General features: G+C 39.8%; 1 protein-coding gene across 9 annotated transcripts in view; it reads left to right on the top strand.

Moving 5' to 3' along the window:
* znf521 (zinc finger protein 521) overlaps nucleotides 1–25,883 on the top strand; it is a 123,477-nt gene that overhangs the window by 74,882 nt on the left and 22,712 nt on the right. For all 9 annotated transcript variants that reach the window (XM_015372518.1, XM_015372520.1, XM_015372526.1 and 6 more), the window contains one exon: nucleotides 20,959–21,090. In XM_015372518.1, the coding sequence (XP_015228004.1) occupies nucleotides 20,959–21,090 (132 nt within the window). The remainder of the gene's footprint in view (nucleotides 1–20,958; nucleotides 21,091–25,883) is intronic.

Below are 25,883 nucleotides of genomic sequence, written 5' to 3'. Positions count from 1 at the left end.
CCCTGTAAGTGCCATTAACTGGAAATTGCCGCTCACATATTCCAGTGGTTTGATAAATTGAGCTCTCTCGTGTTTTGATAAAGGTCTAATGAAATATGGGGAGAAAATTGCATTGTGATTCTGCATCCTGTTACGTAAAAGCAGTTTAATTATTGACACATGTTTTGCCACCTGGCAGCAGAAGGGATTGTTAGACATGGTAAAAAAAATCATATGACAATGTTTTAAAAAGGAGCAGAGGTTGTACATGTAGTGTGATTTTGACTGTGGCTTTGACTGTGGCTTTTTTTCATTCCACTGCCTTCTCAGTGACTCTGACTTGTAAACTGCAAGAAAGTGGCAAGGTTTTAAAAGTAGCATTATTACTGTACTTCCAAACACATTCAACTTAGTGAGGCAGGATTGTTTCTTGAAAGGTCCTCTCTGACCAGTATGGCAATATTTTATTATGGCTGTGTAGTCTCTCTTAGGGAGAGGCTTAGTTACAGACGCGACTCCAAAGTAAAAAAAAAAAAATCTTCCCTTTTCCTCACTTTCTTCCTTTTTCTTTGTTCTCAGAGAGCAGCACCCTCTAGTGCCATGGAGACTGAGACAACTGTGTGCTATTGCCTTCTGTTGTACTCTGTAATACTTAGAGTGCACTTCATTCTGTATTCTACAGTGTATGTGGAGGTATTAGCTCATAAAACCCTCCTACTGTTGTATAAACCGACTGCTGTCCCTGAGCTCTAAATGAACAGCAGGGCCCTGATACTCAGTCCCAAGCTGTTCCTGTTTGCCCAGAACGATGAGGCCTGGCCTCATGCTCCCTACCTGATCTAGTTGACTGGGCTGTGTAAGTTAGGTAGGCAGTCCCAGTCTCTGTTCCCCTCCTCCCTCCCAATATGCACTTGGACGAGGGCTCAGGCTGCACCTTTTGTGTTCCACAGGGATAGGGGGCCAGATGGAGGAATTTGATTAACCAGCAGTGGAGTACCAAATGTTCAATTGGATACAGAACCAGTTGGAAGATGGGAGTGAGCAAGGGATGAGGCGGGGGTAGAGGGAAAAATCTAAAATGGCTGGTCATGTGCGCCGGCCAACACTTTTCCAAAGGGGAGCCCAAACAGACACTGAGGTGTAGTAATGCAGAAGCCCTTTTCCAAGTACCAGCTGGGCCTTTTAGGAGCCTCTATCCCCACAGCAGACACTCAGCAGCCTCCGAGCAGCTTGACTTTACCATATGTGGAACTTTTTATGCTCCACCTGGTTTCCCCAGGGGTCTTGTGCCGCTGGGATGCTGGAGGCAGGTGAATTGCTCTTAATGCAAGGCACTGAATCACTGGGCCAAATACATGAGGGAACTGCCCGGGGAGAGGAGAGGAATCTGTAGAAAGATGGACTGGCGCGACCTTGGTGCTCATGCCTGCTTTAGCTAAGAAAAGCCTGTGATGTGTCATCTTTCCTTTACCCTACACATACCTGTTTTTAAGTTATATCAACACTTTGTTATTTTCTTGAAGAGCTAAGCACTTTCTGCGCAGTTTATTTTTTAATTTATTTTTGCAAGCATCTAGTTTTCAATTACCCTGACTAAAATTTTATTCTGTAATATCTGCCTTTCAACCTTATGCCTTCCAAAGTAGCTTTTTAGATGCCCATTTTGTTTAATGTGATCCCACTATTAAGTTTTTCAAAATCACATGTCATTTTAAGTAATTGGATATGTAAATAGTATGATGCAACTGTCAATCTATGAAAACACAACTCTCCTTCTAACCTCAGTTATACAATGGATTTAATCAAAGATTCTTAATCCTGGTCTTTTGGGGCCACTATGCTGTACGTTTTATGTGTCTCCCTGTTAAACACACCATACATAAAGTAAAGGGGGATTAACAGGCTTCTCTAGTACTTGATGACATGTTGAACACAAAATGCAGTTTTCTTATTCGGGGGTGCTGGAGGAAAGGCATTTCTAGACTATGATTCATCTGTTAAAATCACCCTATCAAGTTTAAATCTATATCTAATTAAAAATGTGGTACAAAACTTTAAAATTACTGATCAGATTCCTTTATATAATTTTGGTAAGATTGACCTTTTAAGCTAGGAGAGTATGATAGGCATAATAATTGTTTTTGATTCATAAAGCTGATAGAGAAAAGTGATAAGATAAGGAAAAATCCAGAGAAATCAAGAATTATGGATTGTTTTACAAGGCGCAATAGAGGCGGGATTTTACAGTTAAGGCCATCAGGACCAGTACTGTCGGTCAGATGAGTGAGATTTCAGCCAAGAGGCTGGAGATATGGTCACACTCCTGCCTGCACCTGTCTTCCTTATTCTGTGGCACCGAGCCAGAGGTCAGGGGTCACCACAGGGGGCTGGCAAGGTCAAAGGTTTATCACTCTCCGAGGGGTCTTGGAGCCATCACTCAGATCCTGCAGCACACTCGCTCTGCCCAGTCAAATTTTCCTCTTCCCCCACTTTTTATAATCCTTCCAAATGGCTTAGGCAAAACTCCTGACAGCAGCGAGAGAAACAAACTGTGGGGTGTTGAGCTCTAAGCCTTCAGCTGGAGATTTAACTTTGAAAAGATTCCCTTTTTACTCGCTGCCCTTTCCACCAATCTAAGGGCACACCAGAGTCCAAGCACCCAGAGCAGCTGCCCTCTGACCCTGCCAGCGGTTGTTGGTTTATTTTGTTTGGGCATTTGAGAGGGAAGGGGGTCTGCTTTTGACAGCTCATGCAGCAGGACTTGGATGAGGTCTTTAGCCAAGAAGGGCCAGAGAGGCAGGATTTCAAAGCTCGAGCAAAGACACGTTATACTGGGCTGGCTATACAGCCCCTGCTTCAGCATTACACCCATGATGCTGGATTAGTTGTCATACTCATGGAGACATGTGGAAAATGGACTAATTTGGGGGCGATTCATGCAAAGTCAATTCCATCAAGCAGGCAGGAATTCCATGATACCTCTGTTTGTGCAGCTGTGCCCACCTCTCAAATTACATTAACCCCCTCCTCAACCCTTCCCGCTCCCCTTAACTTCCGCTGTGTGTGCCAGGAGCCTCACATAGGTCTCCTACCCGCCCGGGACTTACACAAAACATCACACAAAAAGAGTTTTAGCCACCCAGAGAAGCAATTGAGGTAGAGCCACAGAGTTTTCATGGGTTGGTAGAGGGGCGTGTCATGTTAGGGGCATGTAAAGAAGCCACATCCGCAGAGAAGAAGTACTAACCATCATACTGTAGCACCAAGTCTGACAGACCGTAGGAAAAGGACTTGCCGCATCGAGTCTGTCAGCTGTTCCAGCAGCGCAGAGCAATCACGGGAGCCCCCTCCACTGGGACTGTATTACTGAAGGCCTTTCTTCTCCGCTTCTGTTTTATTTTTCTGGGGTTAGGGAGGGCAGGGTTGCAAGTCTATGTGCAAGAGGGGGTGTTGAGGGGTATAATTTAGAGCACAGAGGGAGCTTCGTCTCTCCATCTTATGATTTGGAGGTGAAGACAAGCGCCCTCGGGGGCCCCCTGTCAGAGCTTTTGGGCGCACTCAGTGCAGACTTCAATAAAAACACACAAAAAGAATTCCCCCACAAGGGCGCCTGGCTGAATCGCTGACGCCAATGTAAAAGATTCAGTTTTTTCTGTGAATCATTTAGTACATGATCCCGAGCCTGCCAGACAACCTAACAATAACAAGGAACTCCAACTCTGTCCTCCACGTCGCAAAATAACAGGGAATAGTTACAACCAACCAATGGAGAAGGGGCAAATGGTTTCTCTCACGCCGACAATTTCGCACATCGATCATCCTCTGCCACTTCCCCATTTTCCTTTCTTCCTTTTGCTGTATTCCTGTCATGACAAATGTCAAACACAGCCAGTTAGGAGAGTGTGTGCTTTATTTATTTATTTTTTTCCCCCTTTTTGGCAAGCAAGATGTTGCCAAGTCGAACGTGCGCTGGGACAAGATTGCTGCAGAAGCATCACACTGGAGCATCAGCATCAGATATTTCTGTGAAAGTAACAGAAATGTTTGAAGGTGTTGTCACAAGCTCACAAGTTCCTGCTGTTTGTGTGCACCGGAGGGAAATAGCACCTCCTCAGCCCTTTTGTCTCCTCCCTACCGATTGTTGTTTTTTTAAACTTATTTCTCTGTTTGGTTGTTATCACTTTTTATTGTGGTTAAGAATCTCAGCATGGCTGTTTTTTGTTGGTTTTGACAGTGGGGGTCGGTGTTACAGTCGGAGTTAAAATTAGAGGAGTTGCTTCTCTGAGCGACTTGGAGACATGTCATCTTCTGGAAGCGGCAGGGAGTCTGTCAGTCACAGCCATGGTGTGTTTTAATCATCTCTGTCCCACTTGGTGGATCGCTGACGGTTAGAGTGAGGGTTCCCTCCCCTGGACAATACCATTGAGCTAGAATCTTATACACTCTGATGTCAGACACAGCAACCAGTTAAGAAATATGAGACGTTTTCTTTCGCAAGTTAATCCTGCAAATTCAATGGGGGAATCAAGCGACGTCTGGTGAATCTGACGACGTATCTCTAACGTGTTTGAAAGGGTTTTGTGATCTTTCAAAGGATGTGACAGCTGGAAGGAGATTGGCAACAAAATAGCGGGAGTTTGTCACTATATTAAGAGAATGAAGCAGATAGAATAATCAAAACTTGTGATGTGTTTGAAGCTTAATGAGCTGGGGCTCCCCCCAAGCGAGCAACAATAGCAGTGTTTTGTAATTCTATAGCCATTTTCAGAACACACCAAGGAATTTGCAATATGCATTTTTTTTTATATGAAAGTAGGTTAGACAGACTATTTTTTTTTACCATGGTGTAGCAATGACACCAAATCTTTCCTTTTAGCTGCTCTGGGAAGACAAATATCCTCAAAGCTGAGAAGCTTGGGGGCAAATTCAGGATGCAGAATCCCTTAACCCTCAGTCAGAATGGCCATTACACCTCAGTGAGATCTGAACATGCTCACCTCTGTCCATTCCAGATCTGTTTTTTTTTTAGGTCCAACTTTTGACAATCATTCATCACCATGGTCCAGAGCCGCCCTGCTATAAAGATCCCTGCTGGCACACCTGAAATCAGCACTGGTGTCAACTCTTATATATCTCTAAATTAAGATGAATCATCATTAGCTAAAATCAGCTTATTGGTCAATACCATGTGTACAAACAAGAAATATACGTTTGGTTTTAAGGGCTTACAGCATACAAACATTTAGTAAAAAGATATATCTGAGCTTGAGAGCGATAAATAAAAGATAAAATGAACTCCACATACATCAAATCTATATATGTTTTCAGATGAAGAAACAAAAAGGCAGGTACTGATCACTGATACTACTGAGGCAAAATGGTCTTTAGTGTTTATCAGGAAACAAAAATTTTCTTTGGTGTTGCTAATAAATTAAACATAATGCTGCCACCTTAATTTTTTACTCTAACTGGTTGATATAATTTATAAAAGTTTTCAAAAAGTTTGTTTGCAACCATATTGACATAAAATATGGTTTTATGCTCTAGCACTTCTTAAAGCTTTTCCCCAACTCTATGCCTAAGATGTGTTCCTTAAACCTTTACCATACAGCTGTGTTTTCATTAATATACAATTACTAACAGGTGAGTTCCTAAAAACAAGTGGCTTCATTTGTTTTTATTTAGGTAAAGGTGCACAGAAGGGGTGAATACAGATGCATACTGTTTATTTTATTTATTTTGTCTCATTTTGGGGAAAAAGACATGCTAAAGGCTACTTATACTTAACTGCCATGAACAGATTTTTTATGTTTTAATTACCTAAATTACAATGAAGACAGCTGAAGTATGCATCTGGAAAAAAGGAATTTGATTTAACAAGACACGTTTTACTCAATCCAAGGCACTTGTATATGAATATTACATGAAAAAAAGTATTTAAAATCTACTTTATTTAAATATGTGTTCTACAGTGATGTTTGCCACAAATGTGTGTCCTTTAAACAGAGGTACTTAGGAAAATATTCCTTCAAACCCCTGAGCAATTAATCCGACTGCCTGCTTTTGTCCACCTACCTATTGTGTTCATTGTAAAACACTATATTCTTACACCTCCACTTACTCCATCCTCTGAGACAAGACTGGAAATCCAAGGCTCTGAGTTGAGCCCACAGTTGGTTTAAACATAATGAAATGTATGTCATGTCTCTGGCTCACTCCCTCTGGCTTCCCCTCACCCTTGCACCTCCAGACCCCAAATGCATTGCCTTTGACAGGAAGGTCTCTGCGGCTTCTGCTGCAGTGATCTCTAGCCCCTTCAGGTCCCACCGTCTATTTAGAACGTCCTGGCAAATTGAGGGGAGACTCAACCATAGATGCATGCTTCATAGGATTGACTGAGTAGTAGAATAGAAAGCGAGAGAAAGGCAAGCTTTGGATAGCCAAAAGCTAAGCCAGCCGGAAACCCTACCCTGACCAAGCCTCTTTTATTTTAGTATCAAGCTGACACAGTATCCTTATTGTTCTTTTTCAGCTTCCCTTGTCAAATTTCGACATATACAGTACCCTTATGCAAGGTTCTTAACCACAAGTTGCCTACCAATAAGTGTATCGGTGTATAAATGCGTCCCATATTTGAGTACAGCAAGTTGAATTTGGTTCAAGTGTTAAGCAGTTTGAGTCGTCAAAATGACGGGAAATAAGCAATGAAAAAATCTCTCAGTTTATCATTGATAAACCTCAGAACTGCATCCATGTTTTTGGGGGATGCACCTTTACTTTTATCTACTTTTTCATCTATTTTGACTTTCCTATCAAACAGTGTACACATAATAGAAACCATAGCAACATGAATCAGGTACAATTTCTGGAAAAGGACACAAGCTGAGCCATTTCAGATGATGCTTATTTACATTTCAAGACATATTTACTCAACCCTGTATCAGTGCCTTTTTTTTTTTTTTTACATTTTTATCCAATCTGTATGCAGATGAGGCTAAACATGCAGCACATCTGTATGTATTTGAGTTTATGAGGCAGTGTATGTGATTTATCTTAAGCTTTGGAGCGTTTGGCTCTTTGTGCTCCCCGGCACACAAGCGTGCATTGACATGTGTCTGTGCATAGATATCACAGCTCGAAACGAGTGTGCATGTCCACTATATTAGACAGAAGCATGTGAGGGGGGGGGGGTGCCCCAGCGTGTGTGTACTGCTGTCTGTTCAGAGCTCTCCGCGCCAGCAGGGTGCGCCATTCCAATTTATCCATCAGCTGCAGAGGTAGGGGGTAAAAGCGCGGGGCATCGCTGTCGGAGATTTCACATTCGAGGGACAAGATTACCTGTCAGGGGACCCCTGTGTGGAGGTGATGAGGGAGGGTGACTGCAGGGGCATAATGTGGGGGAGCTGAGGCTGTTTGGGTTTTGGAAAAGGAGGAGTGCTGAAAGATGGGGAGGGCAGCAGGACTAAAATCCACCCTGAAATCCGTGGGTTTTCTGTTTTCTGGGGAACATAGCTGCCAAGTTGCACATCTGTTTGACACCAGGCGCTGTGGTATGGCAGTCAGGGGCTGTCTGTCCTGATTCACATCTCTTCGCTCCCTACTTTGTTGCAAGAATCTAGAACACTGCTGGATATCTGTGTCTAAAGAGAACCTTGCAAAACAGTGTCTTACTCTAAGAAAACAAATATTCCAAAAACATAAAGGAAGGAAGCTTTAACATACCATCACACAGATCTTTCCCTTGCATGTGTACCATAGGTTTAAAGTATTTTGCCGATGTGCTCATACTCCTTGAGGTATTTTACATTTTGGGCCATTACAATTACAAACCTGTCTTTTCATGCAATATTATATAATAGACCAAGAAGGGGCACAAATATGTAACTGATTTTATTATACTTCTTTTTTTAAATCTTTGAATAAAACTAATGTTTTAAACTAATAGAGAAATATTTGCTGAATCAGTCTATCAGTATAGCTCAAGCTTTGTTTAATTGCACGTAAAGGATCTATTATCTGCAAATTTAAACTGTTGAACCAAAGCTTCAATTGTATTTTGGTCGTATTTTGCGTTTCTAACACAATAATATCTTTTGATTTATTCATTTAAAGCTCTGATATCAAAGATCAGATATTATTCAGCTCTAGCCACCTTTTCAATCCATTCTGTTGAAGAATACAGTAGTATTCCCACAGCATGATGTTGCCACCACCATGGTTTAACATGTATAAATTATATGTTTGGAATGATGTACAGTGTTAGCATAAATGAGATTTCTCTTATTGGTTTCTCTTCTTACCTAGTCATGTTGTTTTAGGTTTGCAGTTGTGCCAAATCTATTGTATTTAGAGGTCTTAACTGAAGGGGAACTGAATACAAATGCAAGCCTCAGTTTTCAAACTTGCACCTTTACAAAATGTCAAAAACCATCTGTTTCCCTCTACAATGTGCAAGATTGTGTTGATCTATCGTATAGTATCCCCATAAGATACAAATATTTTTTAATTTGGTATTAAAAGGGTAAGAATACTCTTTAAAGGCTGTCTATACTGTATGTGTCAAGAAAATGAAGGTATTTTTAACATCAGCTTGAACCCCACCAACCCAGCTTGTATTCATCTGTGCTCGCCATGCTTATGTTTTGAGTGTCAGCCAAGATTACTATCGCTGCTCTAGAGATCCTTAAAGTCTGTTGAGAGGCAGGACATTCCAAACTGCAAACCTCATTCTTTACCCCATCTTCACTGCCATTAGTTAATTATATGCAGGTGTTTTCCTATCTCAGTCCATTTTTTTTGTTGTTGTTGTTCTTCAAGATCTAATAAAATGCAGCCATAAGAACAAAATGCCAGAAAGACTGTAAGAATGTAAGGGGGAGATGGTGTGGAGGAAATGGCTGAATGTGCTGTATGAAGCAAATTATTGCCCCCATGTAGATTCATCAGTTCTCCCTGCTGGATTAAGGAAGGGCCTTTCTAATGAAGTTTGCCCCGTCAAAATGAAGGGACTAATTCTGATTTAGCTGAGGTAATGAACTTCCCCTCTCCTAGTGAGAGCAGCGCCATGGGGTGAGGAAAGAGGGGTGGCAGGGTGAGAGGAGGAGGGGTAAAGCAGAGTGGCAGTAAGAGAGACACAGAAGCAGGTCGAAGACTGAAGACGTTAGAGAGACATCGAAGGAGGACAGGACCAGAGCCAGAAGGAAAAGCAAAAACAAGAGAAGGAGAAAAAAAAATTATGCAAAACGAGTGTCTCGTATTTGCTGAGATGTATTAAATTTCCAGCACGGGTGCCTGTGTTATATAAAATTATGTTAATTTCTTGTGGCCCGCTGTGAATGGCGGCTTGCTGGTCCTGAGCATGCGTGGCTGGCCGCTACACGGAGTGCGCTCAGTGGGACTCAGCTTTTCTATTAAGGAAAACCTCTAGACACCTGATGATGAATTCTCTCTCACCAAATGTTCCCCCTTTTTTGTGTCGAAAATATGAGCGCTTCTCTAAATGACTTTGGAGAGCCTAGCATGGCGCTTGGCGGCCCGCATCTTGCAGGGGGAGAAAGGGTTTAAAGGGGGGGGGGATCCCGCTGCATCAGGCTAAGGGAGTCAATTAAGGCGAGCACTGATAATTATAAGCCAGCAGAACGCAGGGGCTGGCTAATTGTACAGTGTTCCATGCCGCGAGCCCAGCCAAGGGGCCATTCCTTAACACTTTCTTTCCTTGCTTTTTTGCTCATTTGGGTTGACCATGAACCCCAAAGACCCCTCATACCTCAGCACTGCAATGCCACAGTAAGACTTGCAGAAAGAAGAGGTGAAAAAAAAAGTATGGCTTGTGCCCATAATTAACATTTTACATTCAGGCCGTTCTCTCTTAAGAGATCTAAATTAAAGTATCATGCCACATTTTCTTTGCCTCATTTTTTTCTTTATTTACTCCTGAAAGTTTCAATGTTTATCTGCTTGTTATAATCCTTATTCCATCCAGTCTTGGAAAGTCAGGGCAAAGAGGCTTGACCTTTACCTTCTCCAAAACAAGAACAGGACTAGTAGTTTACAGTAGATGTGTATGTAGTAAAGTATTGCCTTGCCTTCTTTTTTGTTTTGTTTGTTTGTTTGTTCTCATTTTTTTGTATGTGGCTGTAGGGGGTCCAGCACTCCATGCAATCCATCTCAGGTAGCCTGCATTGTTTGTCCCCAGTGGACTTGCCTACCTGCCTGCAGCTGCTGCGCCTACATATAATTCGTTAACACATATTTTCCTCTAACCTTTGTTGTTGTGAAAATCTCTCTTCTCTTTTTACTCAATACAGCTTCTGTGACCTGCACACTATGCAACTGACTAAATGTTTTAGCCATTGTGGATTTTTTCACCGATAGCATAGGAGATGATGTGGCACCATACAACAGGAGTTCTAAAGTTGAATGCAAAGTACCAGCTGATCAACAGTAACAGCTGTATTAACTGATATATTTCATACTGGAACACCTCAAGATGAACATCAGTGGGTTTTTTTTCACCATTAAGAAATCTGAAATATATTTACAAAGTTTATTTTGAAGCTCCTTTCACTTAACATCAAAGTATAAACATCCTTTCTTTCATTCTGCAGAATCAACTGGAACCACCTTCCCCTTAAATTACTTTAGATTAGGCTTCCAGTAATAGACCAATGTATAAAATGGAGTTGGCCAGGTTGCAAAATCAAAATGCAGTTGTAGTTTAGAAAAAAAAAATGTACATTCAGTTATAAGTACATTAAAAGTACAGCAAGGCTATGTGATACAACTGAAAAATATACCATAATATGAGCCTTTCCATCTGTCGATAACACTATTTGATTGTTTTTTATTTAACTTTTTGAAATAAGGACCTGGAGAAAAAAGGACAAAATGAAATTGTAATCCTTACCCTATTTAAAGGTAACCCTTTACATTCAAATAGATGTAAACTGTACTGCCAGCCTTGATTAGATTGGCTATTAGAGGTTGAGAGGCTAATGATGCATTCACTGTATGTGTTTTGAGCATCAAAAAGGTGCCATCTTGGACACTTGCACAAATAAGACCAAAGTGCATACATGACATGTGTTTAGAGGAGCTCTCCTATGTCTTGTGTACAATAACAGATATGATTAAGAGAGTGACTTGGCTTTATATACTTTGAAGTAGTTCTAGCATGTTTTTAAGAGAGAAAGCAGATCTCAAAACATCATCTGTACAAGCAGTTCATCAGGATTATCTGTTACTTTTAAATATTCTGTTATTGTTGCAAGTGGCAGATCCCCAAAAACAAGCAGGCAACTCAGCTGGTAACACAAGGACCATTAACAGTTCCCTCAAATTGGCCAGGCTGTTGGGGATTTTCCTTCTTTGGAGCTGGAAGTGAACATAAAGTGTTTTATAGGTTTGTGGTAAGAACGGCATTTCAGAATATAATATGGAATATTTTTAGCCAGCAGTTTTTTTTTTCAACATTTTATTCAATGTAGGTAATACTATATAAACCCTTTTTTTTTTACTACAGATCAGTACAAAAAACGTTTTAGTGAAATTGTAATAATCAGAGCTCCTCACTTTCCCTTGTAGGTGGAAATAAATCATTCTCCGTGCTTTTTAGGTAATCCAAGTAGAGTTTAACCACTTCATATATCCATCAATTCCTCCGTCTTCTTCTACTTACCTGTCAGAGTCGCCATGGGGATGTGGCCTGTCTCCAGCAGCCTCTAGACAGGTCACCAGTCTTTCCCAGAGCCCTTTAATATGTATATTTTGTAAAAGTTTCATGCTTACAGCTTTGCAGGAGGAGAGATCATTGCTTGGATGCAGTGTTTGTCTCCCAGATCAGCTTCTCTGCATCAAGCCTCAAAAGTTAAGATTTCATAACTCCAGGGTCTGCCACTTTAGATGCTTGAACATTCAAAATTCAGCTCCTGATGCTCAAAAATGCACCGCAGGACCTTTCAATGCCCCTTGACACAGATCCACCATAGATTTAGCATGTAAACATATGACGCTCAAAATGCATTCGGGGTAAACGCATCATAAGGCCAGGACAGAGGCAGAAGCCTTTCCTCTGCCTGCATCCCCCAGAACAGGGTGCGGTTCTGGACTAAACTTTAGTGATACTATAGAAAATTTTAATCTTACATAGTGTCTGTTTATTTTCTTGTTTATTGTCTAACACATTTATATATTGAAAACATAATACTAAATTCATTTTTTTATTTTTCTTACTATTACGTATAATAAGAGAAGAAAGTCATAGGTGCTTATATGTTTAACATCATGCAAACAATCTAAAAGAGGACGTTTCCTACCTGACACTACTAAGGAAGTGGCTAACAGCCGCCCTTTTGCTTCTGTGCGGCGCCATCCTCTCTTCCCTCCGTCCTCCTGCCTGTGACCTGGAAATCGATCTCAGCATGCCATGTTGAAGGATGTCTCAATTTCTAGAATAGATCCAGCGGAGAAAGGAGCCGTGAACTGAGTGAGGTTGGGCAAGTGCATCATTTTGTGGAAGCCGTTTCTGCACACGTAATGCAAAAATGGGGGGAAAACGTTAGAAAAACTAATTTCACATTTAATGCTTATCTTAACCGAATGAGAATATGTTGCGGACTTCAAACAGTCGCTAATAGGTTTAGGTGGCAGTGATGACATAGAGCAGTGCGTTCTAAGCTTTACAGGCTAAATACACCTTTGGAGAAGAAATTGAATAGGATTGTCAAACAAGACAAATATTTTGCTTTCGTTATATTAAAAAAGAGGGGATGAATTCAATATGGGTGAATAGTTTATATTTGAATTTTCTATACTGCTAATGTCTACCTTTTTGTTTATATTAAGAACATATTAAGAATATGTGAGGTTGGTCCTTAGATATGTATTTTTAAAAGTAAATAGGAAAAAAAACATAAACCCCTTCATCAACCAAAAATAAAAAACTAAATGTTTGATTTCTGATGTAACTTGGGTTAAGTATTGCAAAGAAACTGAAGTGTAAGTAAACATTTTTTTTTATTATATTAAACTAAGCACTGGTAATTTTATAACTTTTCTGTTTGAATTTTCTTGTTATTCAATCAGTCATATTGCACAACGTCTTGTGCATTACAATATTTATGTTTTAAATCTGTCTCGAAAATTACATTACCTGTTTAAAAATGCTTAACCCTGAAAAACAATAATGAAAGAAATTCTAAAATTAATCTTAATTATTTATACATTAAATGGTAATCTGGGTATGATTTTACTGTAGCTTAGAAAAGAAGTAACAACGTAAAATGATGTAGCAAAAGGCCCGCAGTGTCTTATGTTTCTGACATTTCCTTTGTTTTCTCTTTATTATTTTGTCAGAAAATATGAAGTAATGTTTTTTTCCTCTTTATTTCCTTTCATTTTAGTTGTATTTCTTTTTAAAGTAAAAGCAAGGAATACGCTTTGGTAAAAAAAAATGAAAAGCTCGAGTGATCCATCAGCTCTTACTTATTAGAAAAGAAAGGCAAAAGAAAATAAATAAACCTAATAACCAGTGAAAAAAACAATATCTTATACCTCCAAAGAACAGGGATCAGTTCAGCTCTTTGAAAGAAATAACAATTCCCTCTTTAGTTCCTACCAAACACTGTAAATATCACACCAAGGTAGATTTCGTCTCGTCTCTAATTCTCTTTTCTCTTTTGACAACATAAACTTCTCCCACACTGTTTGTCATTTGAAATTATTTCGTAAACAAACACTTTCCATTAGTCCTCTTTGCAATAAAAGGATTAATAAAGTTTTTGTGGTATCTTTACTATTACTGCTTGCTGTAATCAAAGCTTTTCGCTTTCAAAGCTTAAACTATTTTAAAGCAAAAAAAATAAAATAAATGGCTTTACAGTAGCAAAACTTATTGACAATAAACGTACCATCACCATTTGGCAACGGCTTAGCCAGTGATAAATGAAAGAAGGAAAAAAGTGCTGCAGTAATTCTATAAATCATATTAGTTCTACATATTTTTGGTATTTGTTTGGTTTATTTAGTAGCTTGTATAAACTTTTTTTTCCTTTGTATATATTATGATTTAATCAAATCTTTTGTTTTTAAAGAGATTAATGGATTGGATATTTTAAAGGCTTTTTAAAGAGACTATAGGAAAAAGGAAAATCTGCTTGGTATGTTTGCCCCTCATGTTTTGCTAAATCCAAGAGGTGTTCTAGTTGGCTAAACCCTTTGTAACAGTCGTTGAAGCGTTACGCATGTTTATCTCAACACAACAACCTGCCACTTTGGTGTTTCTGCCTCTGGCCTGGTAGCCAGGGGAGCTGTGAAGCGGTTAATGTAGGCAGAGAGCGCCTGATCCGAGCAGGATCCTAGCCCTGCTCTGATTAGCACCTCGAACGAGCTGCCATGCATCAGAGCTGACATTGTCTCAGATACCATTCGCCGACAATCCTCTGCTCTTGCAGTGTGAGGGCGTCACCACTGACATGTCATAGCCTCATCCCCCTTCCTCCTCCGCAGGCTGGAAATAATCTGAGGTTGGAAGAGAAACGTCAGAGCTTTGCTACCCGACTTAGTTTATCCTTAAATTTCTCTCACACAACAAATATTATAAAGTAAATATTTTATTTGTTTTTTCTCCAGTATTTTCACTGTTATTAGTTTGCATTACATCACATTTCCCTTCTGATTGTGGGAAACATTAATACTGTACAGATTCTTTGTATGCCACTATTCAATTGCTCTGCAAAAGTTTTGATACTCCTTAAGACGTATCACATTTTTTCGTGTAAAACCACAAAATTTAAAGTATTCTCCTTTGTTCCCGATGTTCTTTACTAAAAGATTACTAAAATATAATTTATGCATGTTTTTAGTTCACTTGATTGAAAAGAAATACAGCTTGAAGTCTAGAGACTGATATTTTTCCAAATCCTGATTTGGGAAATGCCTCAAACTCTAGATTAGATTGAGACTATCTGTAAACAATAATATTCATGTCTCTGTTATATTTAGGATTTGAACTAGGCCATTCTAGAAAATGAATGTGGCTCGATCTAAACAATTGCAGCTCAGTATTGGTTTAGTGTTGCCCTGCTTCAAAATGAACGTCCACCCCTGTCTCAAATATTTTTTGGACTTCAATCCTTTTTCATGCTGGAAAGCTCTGTCCATTTGTTCTTTATCAGGCTTCCTTCTCCCTCCTACATATGTAGGCAATAGGATATCTAACTAACCCCTAAGTCCTTCATGGAACAGCTGTCTTTTAACTTAGGTTAAAATATATCATCGTATAATTTAGCAGTTGTCTGTAAGGATGTCAAAGTAAGGAGTGGTCATTATAATTCTTTAACAGATCTTCCAATTTTTTTTCACTATGAACCTGTACAAGTATGTTGATTTTTTCCTCACCTCTGTTAAAAAAATATATCCTACTTTGTTTTGGACAATTACAAAAAATGCTGTTTAAAAAATGGTTTGTGCTTTTATGCTGGAAAAGGAATAAGCGTGAATGTGGTTCAGTATTGCTGTAAATCAGGTAATTTTTTTTTTCTTCTATACCTTCATTCACTTTGTCCCCTTTTTATATTCTGGATGCAGAAATAAGGCATTAACAACCCCCACCCACCGCCCAGCACCAGTTCTCCAATCAGTTTTGGCCCAGGGGGAGTCCATCCCTCTGCGTTCCCACCTACCACCTTCCCACCCCCGTAGTCTACATTCCCCCGGTCTTTAATGGGCCACATAGTACTTCTGAAATGAGCTCTTGCCTTATGAGCAGTGCTTCTACCTCAAGAGAGCGCACCACACAGAGGTGGAGTCAATTTGTATTCACCCATAATTCCCTGGGCCTTAATCACGCAGATTTTCCCCCCATTATCAGTTAATGGATAGTTCCCGTGGAGAGGAGACGAAGTAAACCCACCTACTGTTTACAGGCCCGAAGCTTTCTCTTCTGCTGCCATCCAGCATCCTGCAGCGGGTTGTGTGTACAGCAGTGAGTCTGCTGAACAGCAGTTCTTGTCGGTTTATTAACACATAACTCCAACATCAGGATGAAAAGTAGGAGACAGATGGTGGAGCAAAGGAAGAGTTCCTCATAAAACATGCTCATCCAAAGCAGGTATTCCTTTCTTTTATTGCAATGTCTGACATTTTAGATACTCAGCCTCGCTTTGGCCTGTTAGTTTGAGAGGACAAGCTTTGATCGCTACATCTGCTCTGTCTCCAAACAGCCCATTCAAGTCTACTAAATATTCTCAATTTGTTCTCCCACTTGTTTGCTCATTACTCTCTGCAAAAAGAAGTGCTCAGATTGATGTCCTTAATATCATCTACTCTGGTGACGCACAAGCAACTGGGGTCCCTCTAATAGTGAGCTTCAGAGAAGTGTTCACTGTACCCCAGAGAGGAGAGTAAATCTAAGTATCAGATTTTTCTGGTTGAAAATGAAGCGCTCTGATTCGAACCGCTTCTCAGCAGAATTGTTGAAATGGAGTAAGGGACAGGGGTGACGACGAAACAGAATAAGATTAGAGAGAATTTTTAATCAAACAATACCCCTGCATTGTGCTAAATTGCACACTATTATTTCAAGTTAAGGTGGCCTTCGGTTACTCTAGTTTCACTATGTTACTCAAGTAGGATAGATATTTCCAGTTTTATTGTGCTTTGAAAAAGTATTCAGATCCCTGGAATAATTTCACATTGCACTGTTCTTTATCAGCAATGGATACAAACAGTTATAGTAACTGCAGAGGGACTGAAGAGTCACATGTTGCTCTGGAGCCACGGTTTGCTGAGGCCTAATCAAATCCAAGTCAGGTAATATGGAAAGCATTAGAATGGTACTCATCAAAAAAAGTGTGTGGCTTATGGTTACACTGGAGGAGCTGAGGAGATTTAAATGCTCAGGTTGAGAGTCTGCTGCTGAACAATTACTAGTCATGGTCTCCTTAAATCTGTGTTATGGGAATGTGACACAAAGACTTTCATTGCTGCAATCAAACGACAAGCTGATTTACATTTTGCTTCAAGTCTTATAAAGGGGCACAGATATCATGTGTGAAGGTACTCTGATCAGGTGAGACAGACTGAGGATGAAGCATAGAGGTGGCTGAATTATGCTGTAGGAATGTTTGAAGGGGCTGGGAAGCTGCTTGAACTAAATACAGCATAAACCTGTAAATATGTTAGAGGCAGCAAAAGTTCACCTTAAAGGTAAAATATTAACCCTGCAAATAGAGCCGCAGCTATAATAGATTGCAAAGAATCAAACAATAACCGTATTACTGTGAGTCTAACAAATGCAGTCATTTTCAAATCCATTGGATTTTAACTGTGAAGTGACAAAATATAAAAAAAAAAATACAAGGTCTCCGAACGCTTTTTAGCAAGTCGATGGAATCAAAATCTCTCAAACTGAACGGACCAAACCTGCGTCAGCTTTAACTTTTCTAAGCTTATAAGAGCCAGATCTGCTAGCCCCTGCATCCAAAACAACCTTCCAACAGCACATAGATCTCTGCATGGATAAAAAAGTAAACAGCACAGAGAAATGGAGACCATTCTTTATGAAAGAAGTTTCCCCCTCTCCCTCTCCTGTCCTCCACATGGGAGAGATATTAGGCGTTTGTGTTTTAAGGAGCTGTGAAATACATAAACCATGAGCCCCAGGAACGCGAGACCCTGTGGATATGCAGATGGGCTTACTTTGCTAGTGTCAGGGATGCTTAGAGGGAGCAGACGCAGGAGCAGTTCTCATCTAAAGGATTTTCTTAGGAGTGCAGGGGGACAGGGTGGTGGCAGCAGAGAACACCCGGGAGACTTGGAAAAACAGAGTGGGAGGAGGGAGAGAGGAGGATAGAGAGAGAAGCAGAGAGAAAACTGACAGTCCCCTGAGGCCTTGTAACTATATCCAGAGTCTGCATGGTGCTCTGAGAGGGGTGGGGGCACCACAACGGGCCTTGCTGATTGGGCAGGGCTGGGGGGGGCAAGAGGAAGTGACCTCAGTCCAATGAGGCATCTATAGGGGTGAGGAAGCTGACTTCCTCCCTTGGCTCTCACTAAGAAACAGGCTGCCAGCCTAATTCAGCTTCTGCTACTTTACAAAATACAAACACAGTCCTCAAAGCTGTATTGCCGATAACATAACACTCCGTAATAACTAAGACTCTCACTTCATTATTACCTAATCTGTGTTTTCTGCCTTTTGATCACAAGGTAATCAAATTTGCTATTATTATCATCTTGAATTTGAAATTATGTTTAACAAATGATTAATTTGCCATAATATTGAGTAAGGATAGTTTTTTCTTTAAACCCTTCTATACTGCTGTGGTTCGCATTTTTGTAACTCTCTTGTGTACCTTTCCATTTCATACTTAGAGGTCAGTTATGTGATAATTCCTGCAACTCTAAGTACCAGTATGTGATTAATGAAGGACATAAGCTGACTCTTTCAGGTGTGGGATGTATTTGCCAAAACTTTGCATCAATCTGCACCAACCTGTTAGATAATTTGTACATTCCTAATTGATATTTGGTAAGTGCATGAAAAGTATTATAAAACTCCAAAAACATTTCAAATAAAAAGTCGAAAGGTAATTTGTATCTCGAAATAAGGACCTTTTTATTTTAATAACCATTTGTACTAACCAGAATGGCCACTGCTTTGGTAAGATTATGTTGTAGATATAATAAATATGGTGGAAGAAACAGAATGTGGAGTAACTAATAGTAGGGACATATGCAGAGGGTTATTATTGTTCTCAAACTATTTAATGGAAAATACATCAAACTGTAGACCATTCTTTTAAACATAATTGTAAATAATGCTTGTCCTTTAAGAGAAGTGCCCCAAATTTTCTACCTTCATCTCCCCCTAATGCACCTGCTTACAGATATGAACATTGCACAAGGTCAGTCATGCAGGTGCGGAGTTATCTGCATAACAAGGCAGACCAGGTCTCCAAAGGGACAGTTTTGTGTACAAGGGTCAAAATGAGGTCTATGCATATGCTGGAGAGGCAGATACACATCAGCTGCAGCAAACTTGACCTTAAGTCTGCACACCCTAACACAGATAGGCAAATCGGGCCGTGATCAAAGAGAATGGTGATCCTCTTTCACTGCCTGGATGCACTTGTTCCGCTCTTTCTAACCCCTAGCCCCCCACCCCTCCTGTTTTCCTGATACCTGGTGCTACACTCAGATGCACAAGTAGGGTACAGAGTAACTCATCTGTCAAATACATGGTTGCAGAAAACACTAAATCAACTCCCTCTCTCTCAAGCTACTTTAAGCTGCTTTGATCGGCTTTTGCGTGCCATGCAGAGATGTTGACTACGGGCACATGAAGATATATGCTGCTTACTCCATGTTTCAGTGAAGCATATATATTGTGTGACTTTGAGCGTAAGGTAAAGATTTATATTAGTTTGAAAGGAAATGTAGTGGCTGGGACTACTTTGTAAAAGTTGAATATTTTCTTTTTTTTTCTAGCGCTACAGGGAATGTTTCAATCCCCTTCATTTGATGGAGTATTAATGATCACTGGGTTGAAGTTGTCACATGTACTTACTCTCAAATTGAAGGCAAAGAAGCTGAGATAGCGGTTATATTTCTAAAGATGCCATTACTTTGTGGGATGTAATAGTCATAAAGAAAAGAAGAGAAGAGGAAAATACAAATTTGGTAATGAATAAATGCATATATATATATATATATATATATATATTAATAAATAAAAATACACCAGCCCACCTTTAAATCCTGTTATACTACATTACAAATTAGATATTATGTTTTACATCTAACATTGCTATTGTCTCATTTTGTATTGCTTAGTTTTACCAAGTTTGGCTGATGATACAGACTATAAACCTTCAGCTTGGACTCGGCCATGTACAGCTGTTCAGTTTGATTCTATATACATGAATAGATATACACGTGGTGAGCAGTGAGCTGTGGAGACTAGAGGATAGACCTTAGATGAGCCCCTGAGGTATCCATGTTACCCCCAAACCTGTAATGATCACCTCTGCCAGGGGTTTGATGGTGGACAGTCTGGCCCTGTGGCAGTATAAAACCATTTTATTGACACAGTGAAAACGATCACTTTCCTACAAATCTGATTCAGCGGGCCAATCCAAATAAAAGTGCATACTGTAGATCAGAGTTGTGGCATTTTGTTAAGTGCTTGTTAATGTTTTTGAACTATATGGGTTTCTTTGCCAGTACACCAGCTGTCATGTAGCATCTTATTGTGTTTTTGGCATTAAACAAATCATTATTTGGTTCTTTATTACATGGTATTTCATATGTCTTTGAACAATGCTTATAAATAAAAAATGTTCATGTCTCTGGTGCCTGCATCTAAATCTTACAACCAAAGATGATTAATTTAATTAAAATTGCTTGAGACATCAAGTTAACTGAAAAGTAAAAGAATGGTGATACCGTGATAAAACTATGTTTTTATCCCAATTAATATACTTTACAATAATACTTATATATATAATTCGGCATTATATGTACAGTCGTCCTAGTTGTAAAGTTGGAGATTGCTGATATGAAAATGAGGGTCAAGAAAGTTAAAAATCTGTATTTCACTGTAATACTGACTCTTCCAAAGCCATTTCTTCCTTTACTCCTAATTCTGTTATTTTAATTAGAACATTCTAAAAATAAATGATTGTTCATGCAAGTTAATCATAAAAGGTGACGTCCGCCATGTTTTTCAGCAATAACAATTAAGGCCCCAACTGGTTGTCCAATTAGTGTCTGATTAGAAAGGGTCACATGTTTTTTTTTTTCTCCTGTTTGAACCATGAAAAGTCAAAGAAATTAAGAGTTTTAATTTCATATGAAGGGAAATGTTGGTGTTATGGTTAAGACCAGAGAGAGACCTTTTGCTGCTCCCTGGCCATTCATGCTCGGTTTATTTTTCCACTCATGGTTTCTCTATGTGTTTGTGTTGTTTCTTCTCCACAGAGGAAGGACTGAACCATGAATGCAAGCTCTGTAGTCAGTCATTCGACTCACCGGCGAAGCTTCAATGCCACCTGATTGAACACAGCTTTGAGGGCATGGGTGGAACCTTTAAGTGTCCAGTCTGCTTTACAGGTTTGTACAGTGCCTTGAGATTAAATCCAGTAAAATAAGACAAAATAACAAGAGGAAATATAAATTGTAAATTTGTTATTGGTAATGTAATATATTAAGGCAGTATCCTGCAAAACGTTTCATACCCACTGAACATTTTTAAATTTTGTCAGTTTAAACAAAAAAAAATGCAGTGTTGATTAGCACCAAGTAGAGTGATAAAATGAGATGTGGATATATCTTTAGGATTTGTTTTATATTAGCAGTATAACAAAAATAAGTATATTTATGAAACCCTGAATCAATTCTTTGTAAAAATCCATTTTGCTACAATTACAGCTGCAAGTCTTCATTCATGTATTCATGTTAACATCTAGGGAACTTTTTCTATACTTCTCTTTGATAAAATAGGACAAATACGCTGATATTATAACAATTTTGAAATATTTTCACACATTCCTCAGATTAAGATCACTCTAAGAAATAAATAGGAAAAATTTGCAAAACATGGATAGTTGATGTAGCTATGTTTTTAAGGTTGTCCTGCAGGAATGTTAAACCTCTACTCTAGAACTGAAGGATTTGCTGACTTTATCGGGCTTTTGTTTCTTACATTTGTCCCCATTTATTGGTCCATCTCCTGTTGAAATAAAGCATTTCCCAATGCATGATGCTGGCACTACTATGTTTCAGAAAAGGGATGAAAGGCTCAGGTTGATATGAATTGCTAGTTTTCCTCCACACAGTTCTTTTTATGTACTGTAGGCCTTAAAGAGCAATCTATGTTCGTTGTTTACTGGGTCGCTATATGATTTTTGTATTGTTGTTCATACTGGCCTTTGTCTTTTAGTTAATCACTTTAAAAACAATTAAAAGCCTTGTATCTATCTGAATCCCAGTTATATTCTATTTTGAGGCGCTTTCTTACATAGCATCCCTAAGAGATACTTTGAAAGTTGTGATCATAACGTGAAAAACTTCAAGGGATATAAATATGTTTTCTTGGCCGCATTGCTTCTAATCGAGTCTTGAAAGGTCAAGCAGGCAAGCCGGATAAAGCTGATAGCAGTTTGCACCATGTGGCTTTTGTTTCGTCAAATTGCCTCAAAACCAAGGCCAAAGAAGTGTCACAAGGTGAGCGGGGGGAGACAGAAAGAGTGCAGGGGGGAAAACAGTGTGAGTCGAACGGAGATTGGGGGATGGAGGAGCGGAGAAAGAAAGGGAGATGTGCTAATTGTGGATGGCAGTGGTGCTGATAGCTGTAATGATCTCATCTGTCTCTGTACGTGGAGGTGGAAGGACCGGACTCCTCCTGAGAGAATAGCGCCCTCCTTCAGTGTCAACAGGGTTAACTATCTCTATAATGAAATCTGCAAAGTCGTTAACTTCGGCTCTTCACTCTTTCTCCCATCTCAGCTCTTTACTCTTCCTACCACTTTTTGGGTCCAGCTCATTTCCTCCTCCTACTTTCTTTAACCCCTCCAGCCCCCTCCCCATATTAATCCATCCTTTGCACAATAAACTCATTTGCCTTATTTCTACCTTTTAAATCAGTTGGCATCATTAGTTCACATTCTGCATCTTTTCTCCTCCTGTACATCTTCATCTACCTCAGTTCACAACATTCTTGTCTGCACCCCTCTCCCTCTACTCTACATAGCTGTTTTGGCCTTATCTCTTTTTTTAGAAGAAGCCTATTGATATTTCCCTCCACCACGGAACTCCTCTCCCTCCACCCCTCACAGGGGTCTGGGCATTTAATATACAGAGCATGCCTCCTTCATCTGAGCCTTCATTTTCCTCCGCTGTCTTTGACAGACAGGTCCCCCCCACTCCCTTAGCGTCCATATCGATCACGACACATGAGAGAGAGGAGGAAGAGAGGGAGGGATGCTCGGAGGAAGGGAAGGGGAAGGAGGTAGAGACAGAGTGCCCCCTCAGGACAGCGGTCGCAGAGCAGACAGACAGATGGGCGAAGAGGCCTATGGTAGCCAGGAAGACGTGCAGAGGAGAGTGCTGGATAAACTGAAAGGCCTCCCTCTGTTGGGGATGCGGGGGACAGGCAAGCTGAGCTAAAGTCAGAGCGCTTGGAGGGAGCAGAGCAATTGAGAGATTAGCTGACAGCTGTCCTTGAATATATTTCTTCAAGCTGAGTTTTAAAAAATCAAAGCGAAGAAGACATTTGTCACCAATTTAGCTGAACAGAAACTTTACTCTAAAACTTTCTTACAGTCACACACGTCCACTAGGTTCTTATTCAACACTTTCATATATTTTTAACAATTTTATTCAATTATTTTACAGGGAGGATAACTTTTTCAAGCATTCAATGCCAGTGGTCATCTTTTTTAGTGGCTGTTTAACATGCCTTATAAAATCTTTACTTCTCGAACGCCACATTTGATCATGTTCAACACAAATTTATTTGCACTTTTGAAGGTTATGCGACAGACCAACACAAAGTAGGCCATAAATGAAACGTGAAAGAAAAATGCTACATCATGTAATTCAGTCAAAAATACGACATATTTTAGTATTTAGCTGCAGGTGCTGCAAATGTTTCACAAATTTGAAATTCCAGACTTAAAGCAATATGTTGTCAAAAACTGTACTTATCTGCAACAAGATTAAAAGGCTTTTGTTTATTTAAGTAGTGACCTTTTTGCCCAAAAGGGGGTTTGGAACTATGTTATGAGTGCATGATAGTCATGTATTAAGGATAGCAGCTTGATTGGTATAGTAGAACATTGATCATTTATAAAGGTAAATTATATAATGCAAGCCGTGAAAATTACAATGTTTATACACACATTTTGTGACTAAAGAAGCCAGAACCACTAATTCCTCTAAACTGTAAGTACTTTAAAACAACCCCATATGTTATTTTTGCCATGCTGAATAATTCTCTACTCGCATTTACATTGAGTGGATCGATTTGAGTGCAGTATTTAACCTGTACCAGAACTATTGCATGCACTGGCTGCTAAATGCATTATTTTGCCCGTTTAAAAAGTGCGTTGGGTAGATGTAATGAGTCCAGACATGAAAGCAAAACTTTGATCAAACTAGGTGGTGACGGGGCTGTTGAGCTCGCTTTTTAACAAGGTTCCTCTTTGTTTAAAAACCCATTCCCCCTCCAGAGCACATGTTTCAGTTTGATCTCCCCCCCTTGTGACCCCAAACGCACTGGGAGGGAGCGAGTGATTGTCATTCTTTCTACACACCTGATTATCCTGAATCCAAACATCCGGAGTTGAAGTAGTGATAGGACTGCCTGGCACTGAAAAACAAGAACGGAAAAAAAGTATTAGGGAAAGTAAGTTAAAGATAGTAGATGAGGACAGATGAATGTAGAGGAGAAAAGGAGAAAAAACTTAAAGGAAGCTGAGAAGGTTGCAACTGGCAAGTTTGGATGTGAGATGAAAGGAGGGAAGTGGAGGAGGAAAAGAGAGCTGTGTAAGGGAGGGAGGGTAAATGGAGAGAGGTCCATAAGCCCCTGGATGATGAGAGAGAGGCTGACTCTCCCAGGACAGATTTGACAGGTTTCAGAAGTGGGGGAGCCTGCAGCTAGAAGTGTCTGCCTGCACCCTTAGGAGCTGTAGGAAGGGCTGGTGTGGAAATTGTGATTGGGAATATGTGCTTAAGACAAACAAAACAGAAGAAAGTGTGTCTGATGAAAGTCCTGGATGTGTGTGTTTGTGTATGTGTGTGCATTTTTTTTCCACTTATGTCACCACATGAGGAACAAACTTGAATAACTACAGGAAGCAATGCCTTAAAATCCACACTACTGTGACAAATAAGGTAGTTTAATTAGCTTGTTATTTAGATGCAGCTCTTATGCTGCTGTGTGAAGTTGGGATTATGACAACTTGGACAAAAAAAAAAGCAGAAAGTAAAGAACAAAGATTTAACGTTAAACTCCAACCTATCTGAGAACAACCCAAATCGACTCACAATTCATTTGTATTTGCCACAGAACACTCAAATATTTCATGTTGTGATTTCTTAAAATTAATACACTATCCGTATAAATAAATGAAATGGAGAGTGGAAGATGGGGGGGAAAGGATAAACTTATTTTTCCTCCCTGCACAAACAGCTTAGTATTGGTGCAGTGCAGCCTGCAGAGAGCACCACCCTGCCAAAATAAAGATGAGCTGGGGCCTGTAGTAAAGGAAAAGTCTGCCATGCACGGCCCCTGAGATCTAATCAGAGGGCTTAATATCCCCCACAGCGAGGAGACCTTGGCCCCTCAGCCCCCTCAGCACCGACACCCCTGATGCCCAGCCCAGCTCAGCGCTCACTGCTGCTCTATGCAGCTTGTCTCTGCTTTGGCTCCGTGGCCAACAAACTCCACAAAGTTCGCTCTCTTCTCTTGCAATCTCAGCAGGGTGAGACACAATAGCCAGGCGCTGGTCCTGTTTGGATGTGTTTTTTGGATGATTTCTTCCCAGATGTCCCTGCCCCCCCCACCACTAAGAAGGCAATGTTGTCACATATTATTTATATTGTTCATTCTGCCGAAACAGGATTCCATCGATGTTCATTTTAGCTTATTCTGAAATTACAATGATTTACCATTATCGTAATTGTAAAAAATTTTTTTTTTCAACAAGAAAAGATTCGACAAGAAATGATTCTAAATGAAATAAGTAGTAGTTGCACTATATGGTTTACAAAGTGCTTTAAGTAAAAAAAAAAAAAAAAAAAAACGTACTAGTGCTCTTCTCGCTGCTATACAAATATGCAGCAGAAACCTGAGTAGTATTTTTGTAAGGATCTATCTACCACAAATAAATATCCCCTCAGGG

This window comes from Cyprinodon variegatus, unplaced genomic scaffold, assembly GCF_000732505.1.
Source record: "Cyprinodon variegatus isolate N-32 unplaced genomic scaffold, C_variegatus-1.0 Scaffold73, whole genome shotgun sequence".
Taxonomy (NCBI): Eukaryota; Metazoa; Chordata; class Actinopteri; order Cyprinodontiformes; family Cyprinodontidae; genus Cyprinodon; species Cyprinodon variegatus.
This window is presented reverse-complemented; position numbering and strand designations above follow the sequence as displayed.